This window comes from Clarias gariepinus, chromosome 6 (genome assembly GCF_024256425.1).
Source record: "Clarias gariepinus isolate MV-2021 ecotype Netherlands chromosome 6, CGAR_prim_01v2, whole genome shotgun sequence".
Lineage (NCBI taxonomy): Eukaryota > Metazoa > Chordata > Actinopteri > Siluriformes > Clariidae > Clarias > Clarias gariepinus.
Window position 1 is genome coordinate 495,506 of NC_071105.1, and position 24,249 is coordinate 519,754.

The 24,249-nt window shown below is 41.5% G+C and overlaps 1 protein-coding gene across 2 annotated transcripts in view; it reads left to right on the plus strand.

Annotated features, from left to right (window-relative positions):
• pfkmb (phosphofructokinase, muscle b) overlaps positions 1 to 24,249 on the plus strand; it is an 82,290-nt gene that overhangs the window by 22,449 nt on the left and 35,592 nt on the right. For both annotated transcript variants that reach the window (XM_053497691.1, XM_053497692.1), the window contains exons 12-18: positions 10,346 to 10,409; positions 10,547 to 10,693; positions 12,414 to 12,484; positions 22,456 to 22,543; positions 22,666 to 22,818; positions 23,467 to 23,631; positions 23,911 to 23,972. In XM_053497691.1, coding sequence (XP_053353666.1) covers positions 10,346 to 10,409; positions 10,547 to 10,693; positions 12,414 to 12,484; positions 22,456 to 22,543; positions 22,666 to 22,818; positions 23,467 to 23,631; positions 23,911 to 23,972 — 750 coding nt within the window. The remainder of the gene's footprint in view (positions 1 to 10,345; positions 10,410 to 10,546; positions 10,694 to 12,413; positions 12,485 to 22,455; positions 22,544 to 22,665; positions 22,819 to 23,466; positions 23,632 to 23,910; positions 23,973 to 24,249) is intronic.

Below are 24,249 nucleotides of genomic sequence, written 5' to 3' on the forward strand. Positions count from 1 at the left end.
CTCTAAATGAAGCTAGTCCTCCTGGATACAGCTACATACACCAGCCTCGGTTAACTGGTAGAGGAGGAGGCGTCGCAGTTATTCACAATGATAATTTGACTATTGTACAAAAACACGGACACAAATTTTATTTATTTGAAATTCTTTGTAGTAACATAAGTGTATTTAAGTATATTAAGTCAGCTCAGTCGATTCCAATAATTGTCATTTACAGACCTCCAGGGCCGTACTCTGAATTTCTTAGTGAATTTGCAGATTTCACCTCAAACCTAGTAGTTTCTGTAGACTAAGTTAATTGCTGGAGATTTTAATATTCATTTTGAAAATCCAGAAGACCCTTTTGAGAACAGCATTTATGTCCCTACTGGACTCGGTAGGAGTAAATCAGTGTGTAGTAGGACCCACTCATAAAGCAGGTCACACTTTAGATTTAATTCGATATTATTCGGATTAAGTATAAGAAATTTATTCACAATTCCACTATCTGAAGTTATCTCAGATCACTATCTTGTCTCAATTCAAGTGTGTCACAGTAATAATGTACGCACAGCGCCGCACTACCGTATGAAACGTACATTTACATCAACTACCAAACAAAGTTTTATCAGTAATCTCCCAGAGTTCCCAACTTCGATTAGATAACCGTCTGACCCCACAGAACTCGATCAGGCGACTGAATATTTAGAGTCGACATTTCGCTGTACCTTAGATAATGTAGCTCCAGTCAAAAGAAAAATTATTAGAGATAAGAAACTTGCTCCCTGGTATAACGATCACACGCGCACTTTAAAACAGACCGCTCGGAAATTAGAACGTAAATGGGGTCAAACTAAATTGTTAGTATTTCAAATAGCATGGAAGGAGAGCATCCTGAACTATAGAAAAGCTCTTAGTATAGCTAGATCAACATATCTCTCCACTCTTATAGAAAATAACAAAAATAATCCTAGATTTTTATTTAATGCTGTAGCCAAATTAAGCAGAAATAAGACCACTGCAGAAATCTCTACAACATCATGCAATAGTGAGGACTTTACGAACTTTTTATTAGGCATAAAATTGAGGTTTTGAAACCGAACAATGTAATTAATGCAGATGTTAATCTAGCCATGTCAGATCAGAACCTAGAATACTTTACTTCCCTTAAAGAGAATGAACTAATTCCACTCATCTCTTCTGCAAATTCACCAACCTGTATATTAGATCCTGTACCGACACATTTTCTTAAACAGATAGTACCAGCAATGACAGAACCCCTGTTAAGAATAATTAATTCTTCACTCAGCATTGGTTATGTTCCAAAATCTTTTAAATTAGCAGTTATTAAACCAATAATTAAGAAACCTGACCTCGACCCCTGTCAGCTGCCCAATTACAGGCCAATATCAAACATCCCCTTTATCTCTAAGATTCTGGAAAACATAGTGGCGGAGCAGCTATGCTCATATCTACATAGTAATAGCTTACATGAACTGTATCAGTCAGGATTTAGGCCTCATCACAGTACAGAGACAGCACTCGTTAAAGTAGTAAGTGACATCCTATTGGCCTCTGATCAGGGTTGTGTAACTATGCTTGTATTAATCGACCTCAGTGCAACTTTTGACACCATTGATCATGCTATTCTTCTTCACAGATTAGAAAATGTAGTAGGAATTAAGGGTACAGCCCTCTCCTGGCTCAGATCCTATCTGACCCATCGTTATCAGTATGTAGACTTAAATGGTGATTATTCTGCATGTTCTCTAGTGGAGTTTGGCGTTCCGCAGGGTTCAGTTTTAGGTCCACTGCTTTTTTCCCGTTACATGCCTTCTCTGGGCAACAAAATCCATAAGCATGGTATTAGTTTTCATTGTTATGCTGACGACACACAGTTATATGTCTCAGCAAAACCTGATGAGAAAAAACAGCTTAATAAAGTTGAGCAATGTGTGCAGGACATAAAAAACTGGATGCTAATTAACTTCCTTCTGCTTAATCCGGATAAAACAGAAGTTCTAGTCATAGGACCGCATACAGCTAGGAGTAAAATTTTAGATCACACCGTAAATTTAGATGGCCTTTCTGTTCCATTAAGTGTAACAGTGAAAGACCTTGGTGTAATTATAGATTCCAGCCTTTCATTTGAATCTTATGTAGATAATATTACCAGGATAGCATTCCTTCACTTCAGAAATATTGCCAAGATAAGAATTGTCGCTAAACGATGCAGAAAAACTAGTTCATGCTTTTATCACCTCTAGGTTGGACTATTGTAATGCCTTACTGTCTGGTTGTTCAGCTAGATGCATAAATAAGCTTCAGCTAGTCCAGAATGCAGCAGCGATATGAGCCAGAAGATATGAGCACATCACCCCTATCTTATCTTCACTGCATTGGCTCCCTGTGAAATTTCGCATTGATTTTAAAATCCTACTCTTGACATATAAAGCAGTAAATGGTCTCGCGCCGCAGTACCTGAGCGAACTGCTAATGTCTTATGAACCGCCACGCCTACTTCGATCAAAGGATGCAGGCTGCTTGTCAGTACCGCGTATTATGAAAAATACAGCTGGGGGCAGAGCTTTTTCTTACAAAGCCCCAAAATTATGGAATACAGTAGTCCTCCAAATAGTGTTTGGGACTTAAACACAGTCTCAGTGTTTAAGTCCAGGCTAAAAACCTATTCATTTAGCCAAGCATTTTCATAAATAGATTTGCCTTAGGTAAAGGAGCAGACCTGGGGGACTCATGGATGTAGAGTATTATGGTGAACTGGTATGTTTAGATGCTGTCTTCCTCATTCTCATTGATCACTCACGTTTGCTGACGGTGAGGTAATTGTTTGCTTTACATCTCAGTTCCCCCTCATGTTTGTGTTTCCTTCTGGCTCCTCCCTTTTAGTTATGCTGTCATAGTTAGTCCTGCCGGAGTCTCTGCTTGCACTCTACAGTTAATATACATTTACATTATACATTGTGTGACTGTGACCATACCTAACTGCCATCTCTCCTCTTTCCCCCTGTCTCCCCCTTTCACTCTTTCTCTCTCTCTCTCTGTCAAGCTACACATGTCGTTCCTGAGCTGCCAGTGATCCAGACTCCCTCTGTCCTGTGCACCTGTCTGACCCATCCTGGTGCCCCGCTTCTGGTTGGAGATCTTGTCACATGGATGCCCCGTGTGTCTCTCTGGGATGCGTCTGGTGTCTGGGGATGATTCTCTCTACCTACAAGATGGTTCTGGCCTTGACTGTTGTTGACAACTGTTTCTCTGGGGACTTGACAGTCCGATAGTTCAGGACTGGAACTTTCTACAAGTCTACCTGGGTCTTCAATAACTACCTGGACTCCATATTAACATCAGTTAACAGTAGCTATTATAGCTGAACTGCCTGCCACCTATCACACTGTATAAATGCAGATCATTTACTGCTTTCTGTTCCACCCAAATGAGGATGGGTTCCCTGTTGAGTCTGGTTCCTCTCAAGGTTTCTTACTATTACCATCTCAGGGAGTTTTTCCTTGCCACTGTAACCCTCGGCTTGCTCACCAGGGACAAACTGACCATTTTAATTCATACAAATTCACATTTCATACAAACTTAAATAATTCTTTTGACTGTGTAAAGCTGCTTTGCGGCAATGAAAATTGCTAAAAGCGCTATACAAATAAAATTGAATTGAATAGACTTAAACACTAAGACTGTGTCTGCCAAAGGGCCAAAGACTATTACGTGTTTCCTCTGAACTTGGGGGCAGCATAACACACTCGGGGGACAGTGTTATCCGCTCCTTCCACTTGCATGAGCTCACAGATGCCCCCGATTGGCTGTAAATTAGCTGTGATTAATGTGGAAGCACTAAGTACCTTTCATCCAGATCAGACCAATCTTGACCAATCAGCCCTCCCTAGACCTCCGGCTGCGAAAGGTTACAGCGTCACCCAGAAATTGAACTCACAACCTCTGGATGATAGGGCGAGTACTATGCCATTTGGAGGCCCCAGGCTGCATCATTCGATCGAAGTAGGCGTGGCAGATCGTAAGATACCAGAAATTCACTTAGAGACCCTTTAATGCTTTATACATCAAAAGCAGTATTTTAAAATCTATGTGAAATTTTACAGAAAGCCAATGCAGTGAGGATAAGATAGGGGTGATGTGCTCATACCTTCTGGTTCTAGTGAGGACTCGCTGCTGCATTCTGGATTAACTGAAGCTTGTTTATGCACTTAGTTGAACAACCAGACAATAAGGCGCTACAATAGTCCAAACTAGAGGTGATAAAAGCATGAACTAGTATTTCTGCATAGTTTAGCGACAATAAATTTTTTATCCTGGCAATATTTTTGAGGTGAAAGAATGCTATCCTGGTAATATTATCTACATAAGCTTCAAATGAAAGGCTGGAATTAATAATCACACCGAGGTCTTTCACTGTTGCATTTGATGGAACAGAAAGGCCATTTAAAGTTACAGTGTGATCAAAAAGCTTGCTTCTAGCTGCATGTGGTCCTATGACTAGAACTTCTGTATTATCAGGATTAAGCAGAAGGAAGTGAATTAGCATCTAGTCTCTTATGTCCTTCACACATTGCTCAACTTTAGTAAGTTGTTTCTTTTTTTAATCTGGTTTTGCTGAGACGTATAAGTGTGTGTCATAATCATAACAATAAAAGACTAATACCATGCTTACAAATTATGTTGCCCAGAGGAAGCTTGTAAAGAGAAAAAGGAGTGGGCCTAAAAACGAACCCTGTGGAACACCAAACTCCTCTGGAGAACGTCTCGGGTTACTTTGCTGTAACCCTGTTTCCTGAAAAGGCGGGAACGAGATGCTGCGTGAAAACGCTATGAAAAACATCTTGTCATGTTGCCGGTTGTGAAGCATGAGTGTATCAAACACGCCAAATTTTGGCTTATATAACCTCGGTCGGGTGACGTCATCTGATGTGACGCACCTGCAGGTTATAAATAGGAGTGAACCGGAAACATTCCTCAGATTGATTTGTCTGAACGGACGTCCGGTCACGTAGGCAGTGCGGCATTGGGACGCAGCATCTCGTTCCCGCCTTTTCAGGGAACAGGGTTACAGCAACCTGAGATGTTCCCTTTCAAAGGCTACACTCGATGCTGCGTGAAAACGCTATGGGAACGAAAATACCAACGCCGCCGCACTGCAAGTGTCTGGACCCCAAGGTTGTGTAGCGTGTGCGCACAAGGCCGAGAAGGTCTCAGAACTATATCTGGGAAGCTGACTCGAGGACCTGTGAGCCCGGAGTGGCATGAACATCCAGATTATAAAATCTAACAAATGTGTGCGGAAAGGACCACGCGTCACACACTTGCTGCAGGGGAATACCTCCTGCTAGTGCAGTAGATGAGGCGATCCCCCTGGTTAAATGAGCCCTGGTTCCTAGAGGTGAAGTGAGCCCACGTGCCTCATAGGAGAGGGCAGTAGCATCTATCACCCAGTGTAGTGGCGGCCGCCCCCCCCGGTTGCGGCCCCAACACATGTAAAAGCTGCTCTGACTTATGCCACTGGCTGATGCGGTGGACGTAAATCTGAAGAGCACGTACTGGACACAGTAAGTCTCTCCTGCTCCGAAACTGTAAAAGGCGGAGGACAGAAGGCTTCAAAAACAATAGGGTGCATGTTGAGAATGGAACTTTTGAAAGATAATTCTGTGAGGATGCAAAATGGCCCTGACTAGCCCAGAGGCAAAGTCTAGGCAGGATGGGAAGACTGACAGATCTCCAATCCTCTCAGAGAGGTAACGGCCATTAGAAAAACCATCCTAAAGGTCAGAAACCTGAGGCGCTGACTCTAGTGGTTCAAAAAACAAAGGGTGTCAATTGGCTTATCGAGCATGATAGATAAAACCCACAAAAGGGACCGTGTCACAGTAACCCCACCAATCAGGACGTGACAGGCTGAAATAGCAGTTACGTACGTCCTGAGGGTATTAGGGCACAAGCCCGAGGACAATTTTTCCTGCAGAGACTCCAGCACTGAAACATTTCGGCAGTGGACGGGGTCCACCTGCTTCGTCCTGCACCAGCTTTCAAATACATTCCATTTGAAGGCATAAGCTCTTCTAGGGGAGGGAGCCCTAGCACTTAGAATAGTCTTAATTAGGCTGGCTGAAAGACCAGCTTGACTTAGTTGGTCCCATTCAGGGACTGAACGTAAGGGTTCCAAAACTCGGGCCGGGGATGAAATATCGTCCCCTGCGCCTGAGACAGAAGATCCCACCTCATCGGAATCACCCATGGTGAGCCGTTGACTCCCGGGAGCAGAGCTATCAGGAAAAGCGCATAAAGGCGTAACCAGGGCCATGTACGGGCCACGGGGTCCAGACCCGGGGTAGCTGGAAGAGTCAGAAAGTAGTAAAGGGGACATTTGCTGATCTTGCGAGGCAAAGAGGTCCACCTCTTCTACCTGAAATCTCTCCAAGATTGACTGACTATTTTGGGGTGGGGTTTCCATTCCCCGTGTGTCAGAGATTGACTGGACAGAACAACTGCTCCCACATTCATATGCCCTGGAATGTAATTCGCCCTGAGGGACAGGGACCTGGTGCGCTAGCTATTTAGCGGCGCAAGCACCGTCCGCCCTGGCGATTAATATATGAGACTGCCATAGTGTTGTCCACTCGCACTAGGACATGGTAGCCTCTCAACTGCTGGAGGAAGTGCTTTAGGGCCAGAAATAGAGCCATCATTTCGAGGCAATTGATGTGCCGCGCGAGAAGATGGCCTCTCCAGCTCCCTTGGGCTGGACGGTCATTAAAGACCGCACCCCAGCCCATGAGGGAAGCGTCTGTCGTTAGCATCTGCGACGACAAGACGAACTTAGAGTGGGACCCAAAGTCAGAAACCGGGGTCTGAACCACATAGGAAGGGATTGGCCCTAGAGTGAAATCCCCTGGTTCTCAGCCACAACTAAAATGCTCTCATGTGCAGAAGGTCCAAAGGTGTCACCGTGGATACAGCTGCCATAAGAGCTAAGGTCTATGAAAGTGATGGTCACTTACCGGTCTAGCTTGATTTCCTTGAGGGTGTTAAGAATGGATTCAACACGAGCGGGAGACAGCTGTGCCCGCTTACGATCGAATCCCATGTGACACCCAATATGTTGTCCTCTGAACAGGAAAGAGCACGTTTTTTATGGCGTTGGGTCTCAATCTTAAGAAACAAAGATGAGCTAGGATGACATGCTGATGTCAAAGCGCTAGCTACAGTACTAAGACTGGGCCAGCCAGTCGTCTATGTAATTCAAATACGGATGCGCTGGAGTCGTAAGAGCCAGAACTACATCCATGCATTTCATATATGTGCGGGTGAGAGAGCTAGACCAAATGGAAGGACCCGATACTGATGATTTCGCCACCGAAAGCGACCTTAGGAACCTCCTGTGTTGTGGCAATATTTCTATATGAAGTAAGTGTCCTTCAATCGATTGTCCCAAATCAATCGCTTGGTAGGATTTGAGAGCAATCACTTTGACAATCAACATTTTTAGGCTGTATTTATTTATTTTAGATAGCGGAACAGCCCGCGAAAATCGGACGTAAAAAAAAAAATTGGACGTAGCTTCCCGTTCCTCTTGGGAACCAAGAAATACCGACTGTAGTAGCCTGACTCACTGTCTGGTAGGGGAACATGTTCCATGGCCCCATTCCCCAGCAACTTCTGTCAGCAGATGCGCACTTTCCGGTTTCACGGAAGTGGAGACCACGTCGTTGAAACACGGAGGGTGATGTGAGAACTGCATCCTGTAGTTTCTCTCTACAGTGCTTAGTACCCAAGGAGATATTCTTGGCAGTAGTTTCCACACTGCCAGTTTCTCTGAAAGGGGCAAAAGTCTCGGTGGCTTGGTTAAACGGGGGGGCAATGTTAGATGTTCGGCATCCTGAAACATGGCAGGAAAAACCAAAGAGCTAACACTTTATTGGAGACTGGTGTTGCCCGAAACACCAGTGGTGGCGGAGCAAAGACACCGACCTCCTGGGGTGCCATTTTTTACATAGACTGCTTTGTGATGATGTAAATAGTTAAAAGCGCTATACAAATAAATAAATTGAACTTCATTCTCGAAAGGAATTCTGCGTGCCTCTCCCCATGGTCCTGGGCACATGAACCTCATGGCTTTTTTGTGAAGAAGACAATATACCATAACTTCGCCTCATAAACCTAGTGGCGAACAAGTTAGCGACATCGCCAAACAGGCCGGAAGGTGAAATAGTGGCATCAAGGAAGAATGCGCGATCCTATGCTTGATGCCGTTGAGATTCAAGCCATAAGTCTGTGGCCCGGCGTAATTCCAGAACGCCCTATCTTGAAGAGCCCTGCCAGTACTCAAGTCTCTTAGCAGGTCAGCCTGGTAGACCTGCAAAACCGTCATGGTGTGCAATGGAGCACCAACCTGACCTGCTGCCTAAAAATGCTTTTCCCTCCAGGGAAGATGAAAGTCTACACCGCTTGAAAGGAAGTATTAGCTTTGCAGGGAGGATGATGTCCCAGGAGAGAGATTGCTAAGAAAAAGGGAGAGAGCGTTGTTGAGGCTCTGCCCCCCCGGCCACCCGACAGAACCTGCCGTCTAATGTTTTTTTTTTTTTTGTAGTGCTTGGGTGCTATTTCCATCTCCGCGGAGCGAGAGAGGATGTTTATCCTTGCCCATTCACAAGAAGTGCAGCGCGCGCTTGCGAGCAGACAGAGGGATTTCCCGATCCAACGAGGAAGTGAGAGATAGGAGTTTTAAATCCGTCTCTCACAGCTCTGCTGGATACACGCGTTTTAAGGCCCAGAAATGCGCCACGGCCCGGTGCTTCTCAAGGAATGCGGGGCGCGCACGAGCACTTTATTCGAAGCAGTAAAGTGTAGAGATCACCCTCCGATATGTGTTTATTAGACACGGAGGGATATCTCAATTAAAACTCTGTCATATCGGTGAGTTAAACACTTTCTTATTTTGCTTGTTTAAACACACACGCATACACAACAAGGTCAGTCTTCACAACCGGCAACATGACAAGATGTTTCCCATAGCGTTTTCACTAGTGCTGTCAATTGATTTAAAAAAATTAACTAATTAATCGCACAATTTTTTGCAATTAATCGCGATTAATCACAATTAAAAGACAGAAACTTTTTGCATATTTAAATGTAAATAATTAATGTAAACTCAAGACAATGAAACTATTTAAATTAAAATATGATTGTTTATTGGAATTTTTGTTTAACTTGTAACACAGATTTTCTCATGTAAACAACATACCTGCAATAAACCTTCAATATTCTCCAAATTAACTGTTGGCTTGAAAGCCATATTTATTACAGAAATAAAAACACAGGTATGTGCCATTTGTGTCATTTGAATTTCAAAACAATCAATGCAATTTACATTGGCGAGGCCCTGTAGAGATTGTTTTGGTGGGGTGTTTTGCTTTTAAGTGATATGTCAAAGACGAATTACTTCTCTGGTATTTAAATTTGGCTTTGCAAAATGTACAGATTACTTTTGTTTTATCCACAGAACCATCCGGCAGAGTTTTATACTGAAACCTTCCGTCTAAAAGTCCTTCCTTGGTCTTATCCATACTTCTTTGCACGTTGAACACACGTCGGCCACAACAGGAAATAAAAAAAACTGCAACCGCGTTAATTGCGTTAATTTTATTTTTTTTTTAATAAAAAAAAATTGCGTTAATTTTCAAATTAATCGCATGCGTTAACGCACTAATTTTGACAGCACTAGTTTTCACGCAGCATCGAGTGTAGCCTTTTCAGGTAACATGCAGAATAATCACCATTTAAATCCACAAACTCATAATGATCAGTCAAATAGGATCTGAGCCAGGGGAGGCCTGTTTCCTTAATTCATACTACATTTTTTAATCTGTGAAGAAGAATATTATGATCAGTGGTGTCATAAGCTGCACTGAGGTCGAGTAAAACAAGTATAGCGACGCAACCCTGATCAGAGGCCAATAGGAGAACATTTACTACTTTAACGAGTGCTGTCTCTGTGCTGTGATAAGGCCTAAATCCTGACTGATACAGTTCATGTATGCTATTTCTATGTAGATATGAACATGGCTGCTCCGCTATCTTTTCCAGAATCTTAGAGATAAAGGGGAGGTTTAATATCAACCTGTAAAAAAAACAGCTGACAGATGTCGCCTTCTCTCTGTCCTTCTGTGTCTCTCTCTGTCGTCCTGTCTCTCTCTTTCTCTGTCCTCCTGTCTCTATCTCTCTCTTTTCCCCACTCCGTCATCCTGTCTCTCTCTCTGTCCTTCTGTCTCTATCTTTCTGTCCTTTTGTCTCTCTCTTTTCCTGAATATATTGTGCTGTTCTTGTTCTACAGGAGTTTTGAAAATAACTGGAAAACGTATAAGCTGCTTGCTCATGTGAATCCTTCTGAGGTGAAGGTACATCTACCTTCTTAGTATTCACACACACACGCAAACACACACAAACACACACAGTGTCAGTGCGACATCTGTATGATTTATATTACTCATCATTATAATACATCATAATAATTTTTGCCCCCCCATGTATGTAGAGTAATATAAACGTGGGTCTGGTGAACGTCGGTGCTCCGTGTGCCGGGATGAACGCAGCCGTACGCTCCGCAGTCAGGACCGGCATCCTAAAGGGACATCAGATGCTGGCTGTACATGACGGGTTTGAGGGACTCGCTGAGGGAAAGGTGATCTTTCTCAAACACACACACACACACACACACACACACACACACACACACACACACACACACACACACAGAATACGGAGTGGGTTGAGTGGGCCGGGCCGAATGGAGCAGTGTGCTGCTGCTGCTTAGAGCTACGGGAGTGTGTGTAAGTTCTCTCTGGTCTAAGTACAGTAATGAGTTACGCCCCTTCAGTCTAATAATGTTACAGGTTTAAGAGTTCCCTGGTTTTCTTTCACAGTACAAAGAGATGCAAATTAGGCTAATTGGCATTCTCAAATTACCTGTAGTGTGTAAAGGAGTGTGTGTGTGTGTGTGTGTGTGGACTACAAAGGTCCTTAAACAGACAGATGGATGGAACAGAGTAATAATTAGCTTTTAAAATATTTAAAGATTTGAAGATGTTCAAGGTTTGCACTGAAGTGCACTTAAAGTGTTTATCATTTTAAATTCTGATAAATAAAAAAAATAATTTAATATTCTTACTAGCACTTCAAATAAAACATGAGTATAACATCATTTACGCTCCCTCAGCGCAACTTTACATCCATAATAAACATTAACGACCAGCCGATCTATTCCTGTCCCACATGATTATCTGTTACAGCCTGAAACCGGACACAGCCACAGTGCTGCTCCTCACACTCGCGCTCACACTGAACCCAGCCTCGGGGTTACACTGATCATGTGCTGAATGATGTTTCAATTCCACTCAATTAAATTGTATCTTATTTGTATAGAGCTTTTAATAATGCTTATTGTCACAAAGCAGTTTTAAACAATTATGTGATGTTTATCAGCTACAGTGTTTTAGGTCACCTCTAATAAGAAAACAGAAGTTTTCTACTTCCCTTATTGTGCAGCACACACACACACACACACACACACAGCAGTGGTACTCTGGTTGCCAACTGAACGCTTTTTCACCACAGATTTACACCAGTTTTCTCAGCTCACTGGTGCTAAAATATGATTGTCCTAAAGCACAACACACCAACACTAAATGCTGCTGCACACACACACACACACACACACACACACACATTGCTTACTGTCCTCACACTGGATATATAGATTGTCACGGCGTGCGCCTGTGATGGGCGTGCGCCCGAATCTAATATCGCTCCTCATTCACACAGAAGTTCACTAGATAGGCTGCCTCCCCTTCTGCAGAAGTGCGAAGACCGCGGAAATTGGCATGGTTGGTGAGCCATCTCTGTACAGTGCAGTTTACTATTAAATGCAGTGCAGTCTAATACTAAACAAACTATACAGTGTGTGTAATCTAGTAAATGTGTCTCTGTAACATCAGTGGAAAGATCCAATGTCAGTATTCTGTAACAGCCAGAGAGAAAGCTGTAAGCTTGAATATGTCCAGTTGAAACATTGTTACTCTCTAGTGCTTTACAACTTTGCATATTACACGTGTTAGGTTTAAACCTGTAATTTAATGACCTTCAGAAAGAGAAGTCGTTATCTTAACCACAGACAATACACCCAGACCACCAGAGGGCACTCTCACACATTTAAAAATGTCATCTTTTTTTTTTTGCCTCCCCCATTTCCTGTGTGTGTTCCATGCTTCCTAAATTTTTCAAGCTTGAACATTTGCTAGGACTAATCTCAATTACAATTAATGGTTAAAGTTAAAGAGAACTCCACACTCATTTAACTCTTTCTCCATCTCCCTGTGTGTATCTCTCTTTGTGTGTGTGTACAGATCGAGCCCATCACCTGGTCTACTGTTGGCGACTGGACTGGACATGGTGGTTCAAATCTGGGAACTAAGAGGTGAACAAACACCTCAGACAAGTCACATTACCAGGATATAAGCAACATGCTCATTCGTTTATTTACACGTGGGAGTATAGTTACTCTGTCACCATGGCAACTACCAACCGTTAATCCCAAAGCCAGCATGAGTTGAGGAAGCTAATAATTATTAAATGTGACTGAATCAAATTAATTCAAATTTACTGTTGCCATGACAACCTGCATTATCGGTCAGGGATAGCTCAGTAGTTAAGGCATTTGACTACGGTTGGTAAGGTCCCAGGTTCAAATCCCTTGAACACCAAGTTACCACTTTGAGCGAGGCCCTTTGCCCTTTACCCTATACAGTATAATGAGATAAAAATGTAAGTCTCTCTGGATAAGGGTGTGGGCCAAATGCTTAAATGTACAGATGTGGCCATTAAGAATGCAAGTTTGTTCCCGTGAGATGCCACAATTTGGCGGGGCATGCCGTGACTTGCAATGAAATGAGATGCCCAAATTCGTGCTTTAAAATTAATAGTAATTTTTTTATATAGTTTTTGTAATGTCTTAACAGAGACAAAACAGTGAAAGACAGGGCAATGCCTCGGTTTAAATGGTCTTGAAATTAATTTAATTTCCTGATAGTAGGCTATCTGATAGTGTTCAACTGCATATCATACTGTGTATGACTGTGTATGTAACAAATAAAATTTGAATTTGAATTTGTTTACTATGCGAATTACCTAATTTGTGAATATGCCAACATATTTGTATTTTACTTGCAATTGTACTTTTAAAATGTAACCTATGTATCTACAGTATAAGCATGTTTAACTACTTCAGCAGTGAATGAGAAATTTGGTCGGTCTGGCTTTTAGATAAAGTTCTTACTTGATATAATTTTAATATTTAATTAATTATCTTATTATAAATATGATTCTTATTCTCTATATTCTCATCACCACACTGAGCACTGGGGCCCCACAAGGCTGTATGCTCAGTCCCCTGCTGTTTGGACTGCTGACTCACGAGTGTGTAGCAACACACAGTTCGAATCACATCATTAAGTTCGCTGATGACACAACCGTTGTGGGTCTCATTAGCAAGAACAACGAGTCAGCGTACAGAGAGAAAGTGCAGAGGCTAATGGACTAGTGTAAAGAGAACAACCTGTCTCTGAATGTTGACAAGACAAAGGAGATGGTTGTTGACTTTAGAGGGACACAATGCGATCATTCTCCGCTGAGCATCAACGGCTTCTCTGTGAGAATCGTCAAAAGCACCAAATTCCTGGGTGTCCACCTAGAGAAGGACCTCAGCTGGTCCATCAACACCAGCTCCCTACACAAGAAAGTCCACCACCGACCCTTACCACCTTTTATAGAGGAACTATTGGCTGCATCACTGTCTGGTTTGGAAATTGTGCCATATTGGACCGCAAGACCCTACAACGGATAGTAAGGACAGCAGAGAAGATCATCAAGGTCTCTCTCCCCTCTATTGAAGACATCTACATGTGGAAGTATTCAAGTACTTTTATGTTGAAAGGTTTTTTTAAAAAAAGAAACTGAGTCCGGAAGCAACGTCAGGCAGGGCGGAAAAGGGACGAGGCGGAGAAGGAGCGACAGTTTTGTGTGTGTTCGAGCGGCGCGGGAAAAAACGGAAGCAACGGAGAGTGTCATAGTGGCGAGAGAAGTAAGACAGCGATTTTTATGACTCATTTTTGTACAGGAACTGCAGTAAGAGAGTATCGAGGTGAGCTGACAAGGAGCTGGACTGAGCTTGAGGGGCTGCGGCTTTATTAAAGGGGTGAAAATTGCTGTTTGACCGAGCTGAACACCAACTTGATACGAAAGGGGCATCGCTCACTGCGTTTGCTGAAAGAGTGAGTTTGCGCTTTATTACAGTTGACACTTGTGAAACTATTCAGTCAGTATCTCCGCGCTACTAAAAAAAAGAGAAGTGGACTTGCAGCTGTTGCTTCAAGAAAGTTCTCCACATGCTGTTTTGACAAGTTGCTGCTGCCGTACAAATGCGAACGACATTGTAGATTCTGACGGATCTGGGTTTTTTTTGGGGTCTTACGCCCTTGCTGAGGGACTTATTTTTCTCCTTTTTGCTCCAATGATTTTATGGTAGACCTTTTGGACGTGTAACAGAGTTTTTTTGCTTTAAGACTCTGTTAAAAATATATATTTTTTGTTTTTGTCATCTCCAAAGGAAGGACTCTGGAACAGACTTTCTGAACTGGGGCTTGCTTTGGACTGCAACTGTCCTTGTGCGGAATTATTCGCTTGGACAGCGATTTCTCTTTTTGCTGGATTTTTTTGTTATAACTGTTCTTTCTTGTTTTTGAGAGACGTTTTCTATTAGTTACCCTGCCATATATGGACATTTCAGCACCATCCCAGTTCTGCGGTCAGGTAAAATGCTATATTGAGTCATGACTCTTACCAGGTATGTTGGTTATTATATTAAAAATCTGCAAAGCGAGATGTAAACATTGGCTTCAAACTATTTGGTTAACTTAATGTCATTTGAGTTTTTGTAAAAATTGGTTCCTTGTTTTGAACTGTTGTGGGAATTACAAAGAGACTTGAACTGCCAGGTTATTTAAGTGAAATTTATTTTATTTATTCAATTACAGTTCAATGCTTGAAACTGAACATTTTCATTTTTATGCTTAGTGACATTTTAGAGTTTTCTTTTGCACCTTTAAAATTACTGTTCCATTTCAAATAATAAATTGTAAAGTCTGTTATCTTGTAGGGGCATTCCTCCTGTCTTGTGGGCTGATAGGGGTAGGAAGGTTTGACTTCTTACTCTGTGGGCTACTGTGTATGTTGAGTCCAGAGGTTCAATCATCAGTCGTGTTTACAAAAGGTAAAGCACACGCAGCAAGGCAGATAAAAACATACTTAAGTAACATAAGTACAGGAATTAAATGTACTAGTGGTTGGAGTCGTCCAAGATATATCACAGTACATAGTCTTACCCCTACACTGTAATGAAATTATACCGCTACATAAAATTGGCATCACGAACAGGATCATACTTAGCCTAATCTTGTTGGCGTTGCACCGAGTATTCTGTCCCAGGTCTGTGAGAAAAAAATAAAAATTAATAAAGGAAAATGGCAGAACTGGAAGAGTTGAAGGAGGCATTTGCTGAGATGCAAAAAAGGTTAGCTCTAGATCGTGCCAGAACGGAGCAGAGAGAAGCTCTGTCATTGGCAAGGGCTGTAATAGAGCAGCAAGCCTCCGTTCGGTCCCCCCCCCAGCAACAATTTACATCAGGGATCACAAACTCACTGACTTCACTGGTATCACCAAGCCTGGAGATGGAGGCGTGATTCTTTCCATGAAATCAGCATTCCATGTGATGAAAGTGCCAAACGAAGACCAGGTGGAGCTGATTAAACAGCACTTGAAGGGAGAAGCTAAAGATACGGTAAAATTCATGTTCACAGATAGGGATACAGGAAACCTATGGAGACAAGGTCCCTATTGGCACTAGGTTAAAAGGCTTAAATGATCGTAAACAAGCACCTGGTGAGACTATACGGGCATATATATATATATATATACGACTGAGGTGTCAAGAGGGGCTTCATCGAGTGACACTGTAAACCCCAGTGGGCCATCTGTGGTCCGGAGTCATACGGCTGATTTGAAGTCAGGGGAAGTTTCCCAAATACTAAGAAACGTTTTGTGACTGTTTGACTATGGAGGTAAGGATAGCAGGAGTACCCACTAGGTGCTTGCTAGACACGGCCTCGGAAGTCACTACTATCTCAGAGTCTCATTTCGGAGACAAGGGTAGACTGTTGTCGTCTGCTAACTGGGTGCGTCTTACTGCTGCAAATGGGATAGACATTCCAGTTCTTGGGTGCTTACAGGCGGATGTAGAGTGCATGGGGAGTCTGCTTATGGGGAAGTGTGTTTTTGTGCTCACAGAATCCAACCCAGATGCAAAGGAGATGAAAGGATTGGGTGGAATTGTAGGTATGAATGTGCTTAGTGAATTAAAAAGACTAATATAAGGAGAGTAAAGCCAGCCCACATGTAGATGCCAATGTGCAGAGAGTGATAGCAAGAGTGGAAGAGGTTAAGAGACTCTTGGGCCCTAAAGGGGTTTTATTGTGGAAGAAAACGTCTTTGCCTCCATATCTGTTGCTACTAATAGGAACTGCAAATGCCTACAGTTGTTTAATTGAATTTCTTTTATAGCTTAGGACCCTCCCTTCCCCGAAAATAGTGTGAATGTCTGCACCAATTACTAACCATTTTAATGTAAAGAATTTATTTAAACACGAATATATATGTGTGTGTGTGTGTGTGTGTGTGTGTGTATTAACTTATGCTAGGGTATTTTTACTACGCTAAAGTACCGTTTAAAGCTATTTATTCTTTTATCTTGTATTTGCTTACTTACTTACTAACTAGAGAATGCTTCAGTAAAGGGCTCCAAAACAACGGCAATATGAATGACAATGGAATATTACAGATCGTTAAGTTGACGCCCATGCAGCAATCACTGACCATTAAAATGTTGGATTTTAATTAAAAATGCCACTTATATATATTCGTGTTTAATTTATTTAATTAATTAATGAAATCATGGTGTTCACCCATGGGTTTACTGAGAAAAGGGAGAAAATACTTTTTTTTTTTCCATTTTTTGCATTGAGTTTAATCGTGCAGCACTTTTAGTATTCATAGCAACAGCAACCCAACAGTGTGATTAAAGTACCCAAAATAACACAGAATTTTTCACCCAGCATAAATACAACGATGTGTTTACAGAAACCTACTAGTACTACTAATAAATGGAGAAAACGCAGTCAAAACCCAGGGATTCTGCGTGCTGTTGCGTTGTATTCAGCGAGTAGCACATATTTTTATTTGTTTTATTTCATGTCTGTAGTTTTGTCGATAAATGTGCTTATATCTGCGCGCGGGTTTATCAGCCTTTTGATCAAAAAGCTGCACACGCAACTCACTTTCACAATGGTTAGTCCAAGTACTGGAGAAACAGATGCGTCTTAAGTCGTCGTTTGAAGATAGTCAAAGTCTTTGATGTACGAACATCAAGAGGAAGTTCATTCCACCACCTAGGTGCTAGAACAGAAAAGAGCCTGGATGAATGCCGCCCTCGATCCCTGAGAGATGGTGGGATGAGGCGAGCAGTGCTGGAGGATCGGAGGGAACGTGGTGCAGTGCGTGGTGTGATCAGAGCAGAGAGTTAAGTGGGTGCTGGGCCATTTTTAGCTTTGTAGGCAAGCATCAGTGTTTTTAACTTGATGCGGGCAGCTACAGGAAGCCAGTGCAGGGAGCGGAGGCGTGGGGTGGTGTGGGAGAACTTAGAATGGTTAAAAACGAGACGTGCTGCTGCATTCTGGATCAGTTGCAGAGGACGAATCGTGGACAGAGGCAGGCCTGCCAGGAGTGAGTTGCAGTAGTCCAGTCTTGAAATAACAAGGGACTGAACAAGCACCTGAGTAGCCTGTGAAGTAAGAAATGCGCGAATTCTTCTGATATTGTAAAGAAGAAATCGACAAGAGCGAGTAAAGTTAGTGATGTGTGGGGAAAATGACAAATGATTGTCCATGGTTACCCTAAGATTGCGGGCGGTGGCTGAAGGAGTGATTTGGTTGTTGTCCAGGGATATCACAAGGTCTTGACCTGGGGATGCAAAAGACTGAGTTAAATAGGGCCTCCCCCATGTCTCTACAACAGTGGGTTCCACGGTTAAATTGAATTTTAAAATTACTATGGAATTTACCATCGTATGTTAATTGCCCTTTGCTGGGGCAATTAACCACTTGCCCTTTAAAAAAGTCATAGCACCGTATTCCTGAATACGCCGCACGGTTTGACACCTCATTCATAGGTCTACAACAAATGGTGCAGGACTCAGTCAAAGTTGTCATCAATGTTAGGTGGTTAATTGCCTGCGGGGGCAATTAACCGCCCACCCTATTAGAAAAGTCATAGAAAACTATTCCTGAATATTCTGCACGGTTTGACACCTCATTCATGGGTCTGTGATGAACGGTGTGGGACTAGTTATTCGCCAAAATCCCCATTATAAGTCAATGAGGCAACTTTGGGGACCTCTCTTGCCCCGGGGGTAAAACTTATACCCTTGTGCATGGGGTTTTCTGACACAGGCTGCAAACCTCTTCAAATGTGGTAAATTTCACGTTTCTAGAAAATTCCCTCTCTGCCCTACAATCTGTCAAAGTTGGTCTCAATGTTAAGTCAATAGAATTTTTTGGGGCCGGGGCAATTAACCGCCCACCCTTTAGAAAAGTCATAGCACCCCATTCCCGTATGAGCCGCATGATTTGACCCCTCACTCATGGGTCTACGACAAACGGTGCGGGACTAGTTACTCGCCAAACTTTTGTACGGAATAAGAAGAATAAGAAGAGAAAAAAAAAATAAGCCTGTAAGATAACAATAGTGATGCTTTGCAAGCACCACTAATAATAAGCCTGTGAGATAACAATAACGAGGCTAGGTCTTACGGGAAAAAGGATAATTTATTTAGGTAAAATAGGGAAAGAAAGGATTAAAGGAGGGAGGACAGAAAGCAAGGGAAAGGGATGAAGTGCACGTGCAGATCCAGGGGCTGTGCCATGCTGGCATGCGGGCACACAGCTAGCGAAAGGTGGCGGTGGGCAGGGTGGCAGAACGAGGAGGCAGCTCGTCTGCACAGAGTGAAGGCGCTGCGGGAGCGCGAGGATCAAAGGGCGGAATTCCAGTGTCCTGTTTAAAGTCCCTGGGCCGTGTCACATCGCCCCCACTCGCATGCCACTCTGTCCTGCTCCACCGCATCACGTACTTCCCGGACTCAACTCTGCGCATTGCTTTTATAATGAAGGGCTCAAGATCCTAACGTTAATTATCACCAGCCGGCCCGAATAGGTGGCTCCGTCCCTTTACATACCTGCCGCCTATCTAGGGAGCCTACGGAGTGAGCGAGGAGCAATAGTAGATTTGGGCGCACGCCCATCACAGGCTCACGCCGTGACATATCGTGATCCTCGTCTTTAACCTCCTACGTAGCCTAATCAGTGCTCAGCTGCACGCATAAAGTAAAAAAATGCGTTGGTAGAAAAACAGCAAGGAGACTGACTCTGACCATTTTAATAATTTACTTTATTTATATGATTTATTTATTTTTTTAAAAATCATATAAATAAAGTAAATTATTAAAATTAATATTTTTTATTTATGTATTTATCTAGTTCACCGTAAAACAATACAGAATAGTGTTTGCTTTAATTATTTTACAAAATCATTAAGTTTTTTCGTCATTGTGATGCCTAAAAATAGATGCAGGATTATTTTATATAGTCTAAATAAAACAGTTTTTCTAAACGTAGGCTATTGTTGTTTATCTCCTCCTCTTTAATCCTACAAAGTCTAATTAGCGCTCAACCGCATGCATAAAGTTTTTCAGCACGCGGAGGAATTTTGTTGTAACATTTAATAATATTTATGCCGTATAATCAGGGGCTCTTATTCTTATTTGTCCTTTGATATTGTTCTTTTAGTGTTACTGTGTGTGCTTTAAAAAGAAATTGAGATTTTCCGTATCATAACATAAATTGTATTGGTTGTAATCACTCTATACACAATCATTTTCTTTGATATTTTTATAAAATATTGAAAGTTAATATTTTATAAAAAATGAAAAAAAAATTATAAAAAGATTCCGTTTGTATTTTCCAACTCTAAAATAGCATAAAAATCACGGGTTGTGTATAGAGTGATTATAAACAATACAAGACATGTTATGATGAGGAAACTTTCTATCTCTTCCATTTCGTCGTCTCCGCAGCAGTGGACGTGCCTACAATTCACTTTTCATACGAATTACATAACCTAATAATGTGTTTTTTATTAGCTTATATAAAAGCAGATATTTCGCTTTCTATAAGTATATATTTTTCACGCCTGTGAGGCGAGTATACACGGAGTTTCGGTTAATTTTCTGACGCGCTCAAGTTCCCTGAAAACAATACAGAACCCTGTTTACTTTCTTTTTTTTAACAAAATCATAAAGTTTTTTCGTCATTGTTAGTGCACCTAAATAAAAAGAAGTGTCTTATAAAGGCTGTGTAGCTTATATAGTTTTACTATATAGTTTTTGCACATTAATCTGACAATGTTTTAATTTTATGGTCATTTAGTTTAATTTATTTCAGTTAATAAATCTACTACAAATTTAAAGAACACAAAATATAAGATGACCCAAACCCTACACGTGTAGCTTTTATAATTACTAATAAAATCTAAAGGCTCAGTCTGTTAACGTTTACGTTGCTTAAATTCAATCCTAAAAATATTAAATTAAATTTTAATTATAAACTTGTACTGTAATGTTACTGCTGTGATTATGAATTCGTTTAATTACAATATTTCACTTGATTTTATCTGCAACTACGTGCGGCTCTAGACGAGCTGCGGCTCATTAATCCTGAAGAGAACGAACTGATGCCTGAGGCATCAATCTATAGTTATATAGCGTCACTCAGTGGTAAAAGCCAGCAAACGCACAAACCCAAATGCTGTCGCCATGCGCTGCGACGGTAAAAGTAACATACCGGTTATCCACCTACTGTATCACGCATGCGCTTCTTGTTTTGACGACGAGCGTCACAAGATAACAAATGAACCAACGTTTTTTTTTTTTTTTGTTCTGCGGAATTGTGAGTAATCGTCTTCCCTGCTGGGTCTTAGTGCGCATCTCTTACTGCTATAATCAACAACCGTGCACGTGTGTACTGTTTACTATAACACTGTGACCACGGGTGTTTGTGTAAAACTTTTTTTTGTGTTTGTAAGCGTGTGTGTACAGCGCACGTGTACTGTTTCTTATAACACACGTGTGCGCACGTGTGAAGCAAAAGAAAGTCTCATTAGAGGTTAAAAATCTATTTTTTCCCTCAGCCTGTCGTTATGTGTGTTATGTGTGTGCCCACGCGTAATTTGACACCGTGGCAGTTCACACACTCTTTCTCTCTCGTTTTTTCTCTCTCTCTCGCCTTTAGTGTGTGTTTGAACCAGCATAGCCAAAATATAACGTACACACCTAATGATAGGCTGAGGGGCTGAAAGTAAGTTTCTCCTCTTATTTTAGCTTTACACACATACACAAACACACACACATACACAGCACCTGCGCGTATAAACAGAAACACGTATCTGTCGAGATTTATTTTTTCCTTTTTTTAAAGGTAAATGCAGGTTAATTTGTTTAATTTGTACTTTATATTTTGTATGAATTATTTTTATGTATATATATTTTTTGGGTTGTCGAACAAATAATTTGAGTTTCTATTATTTCTTATGGGAAAATTGCTTTGATTTATGAGTGTTTTGCAATATGAGCCTGCTTCCAGGACAAATGATGCTCGTAATCCAAGGTTCCACTGTATTTAGATAGTTTTTGTGAATGCATGTCTTTTGTAATGTATGTGTGTCGATTTAGTTTGTCTTACCTAGTCAGCACATTGGGTTTCTTAGTTAGCTAGTTAATCCTGTTAAATTATGTTGTTAATTTATGTTGTACTGGATGTTTTTTTTTTGTTTTGTTTTTTACCTTTATTTAACCAGGCAAGACAGATTTTCTATTTTACAACTGTGGCCTGGCAAAATGTAGCCTTTGTCCCGGAGGAACATTGTTTCATGTCACTGTGTACTAAACTGTATATGGTTAAAATAAAAGCTGACCTGACTTGGTTAAATGCTAGCATGAACTAAGTGAGCACTAGTGTAGCATGCTAGGCTGGTAAATATGTCCAGTTGAAACATTGACATCACAAACTGGGGTGATCTGTAGCTCCACCTCCACATTAAATAGATTGTTATGAATCAATGTGAATTTAACCCAAACATCAGTAGAATTAAAATCAACATTGAGTTTACAAATGTTAACATACTGTGTGTGTGTGTGTGTGTGTGTGTGTGTGTGTGTGTGTGTGTGTTTAGGACATTGCCAACTGGTCTGCTGCAGGAAATCAGTCTGAACATTGCTAAGTTTAATATTCATGCTCTGATTATTATTGGGGGATTTGAGGTGAGAAAAAACACTGAACAAAGAGCAAAAATGAATTAAAACCTTACAACAAGATGTGTGTCTGTCTTACCTGTTCTATCTTTTCATTTGTATCTGTCTGTTTCCTTCTCTCTCCCTCTCAGGCGTTCATTGGAGGGTTAGAGATTGTGAGTGGAAGAGAGAAGTATGAGGAGTTGTGTATTCCACTCGTCATTATTCCCGCCACTGTGTCCAATAACGTTCCTGGATCGGACTTCAGTATTGGAGCGGATACAGCTCTCAATACTATCACAGCTGTGAGAAACACACACTGTAAAAAAAAAAAGGCCTTATATAGCGGTCTTATAAATCATGTGATTGCATCTCAAGTGTTAAATTATTGGGTCAACTTGAGTTTTATTTTTTGGAGATTTATCTTTTGTTTCCAAATGAAGCTCGGTCCAGTACAGATTAGCATCTAAAACAAACATTAAATCTTTTCTGCTCCAAATGATTACACATGTCACGTTTCAAGCTCCACGAGGACGGTCAAAAACTTATATCGAGCCACACTTGGCAAGCACTTGTTTTAACAAAAACTAAAACTCTTCTTTACGCATGCCGGATAATTCTAAAACAGCGCCACATGCTGTCATAAAATAAACACTGCATGTTTTTAATATTTCAGAATAAAAGAACATGTTAAACAATTTGGCTTGCACTATACAAACTAAGAATATATTGACCGCAATTATATATAAATTTACACATCAATAACCAAACAACATATCCGCAGTGTTCAGTGGCTCATACAACAGTTTTGCCTGTTGTCTTAACAAATACCACTGTAAAAAGTTAGGCCAACAATACGGTATTAATTCATTCAACATTTATCTAGTTGGATTTTTTACAGTGCACACATACACAGGTATTAGAATGTAATATTTTATGTTTGTGTGTGTCAGACATGTGACAGGATAAAGCAGTCAGCAGCAGGGACTAAGCGCAGGGTATTTATCATCGAGACGATGGGGGGATACTGTGGATATCTGGCAACCATGGCAGGCCTCTCTGCAGGAGCTGATGCTGCTTACATCTACGAAGAGCCGTTCCAGATCCACGACCTGCAGGTAAGAGCCAGAGATGGTGAGCAAGAATGAGGTAGTCAGGGAGAGAAGAAGAGAAAGAGAGAATCAAAATCAGAGAGAGAGAAAGAGTGAGGAGATGACAGAGGAAAGGGGGAGGGGTCAAAAGTGATGGGAAGAAATGGAGGGGACATATTTATAAAATTGTAACGGCTGACAACACAAGAGAGAGGAAAGCTGTATGTTATGCATAGTGTACCACCGTGGGGATTAAACGGTTGTTAATCTGTGGTTAATCAGTGGCTAATCGGTTGTTATTTTTAGAACAATGTTCAGCATTTGGTGGAGAAGATGAAAACGACAGTGAAAAGAGGCCTCATCCTCAGGTCAGTGGCATTCCTGTTATTTGTGTTAGTCACACAAGAGAGAGGAAAGCTGTGTTTTATGAGGGGTGTTCAAGTCAAACCGGGACTCATGCTAAACTTTCTGGTGTGAGTGAAGACATAAAACAGCACCTTGCAGCACTGTTATCGCAGGACAGGGATACTACTGTAGTTTTTCTGCCTATATTTTTAGCCCTAGTTTCATTTGGTTTTACGCGATTTAATGTGTTATTTGTGTGTGCGTGTATGTGTGTGTGTGTGAGAGAGAGAGAGCAAGAGA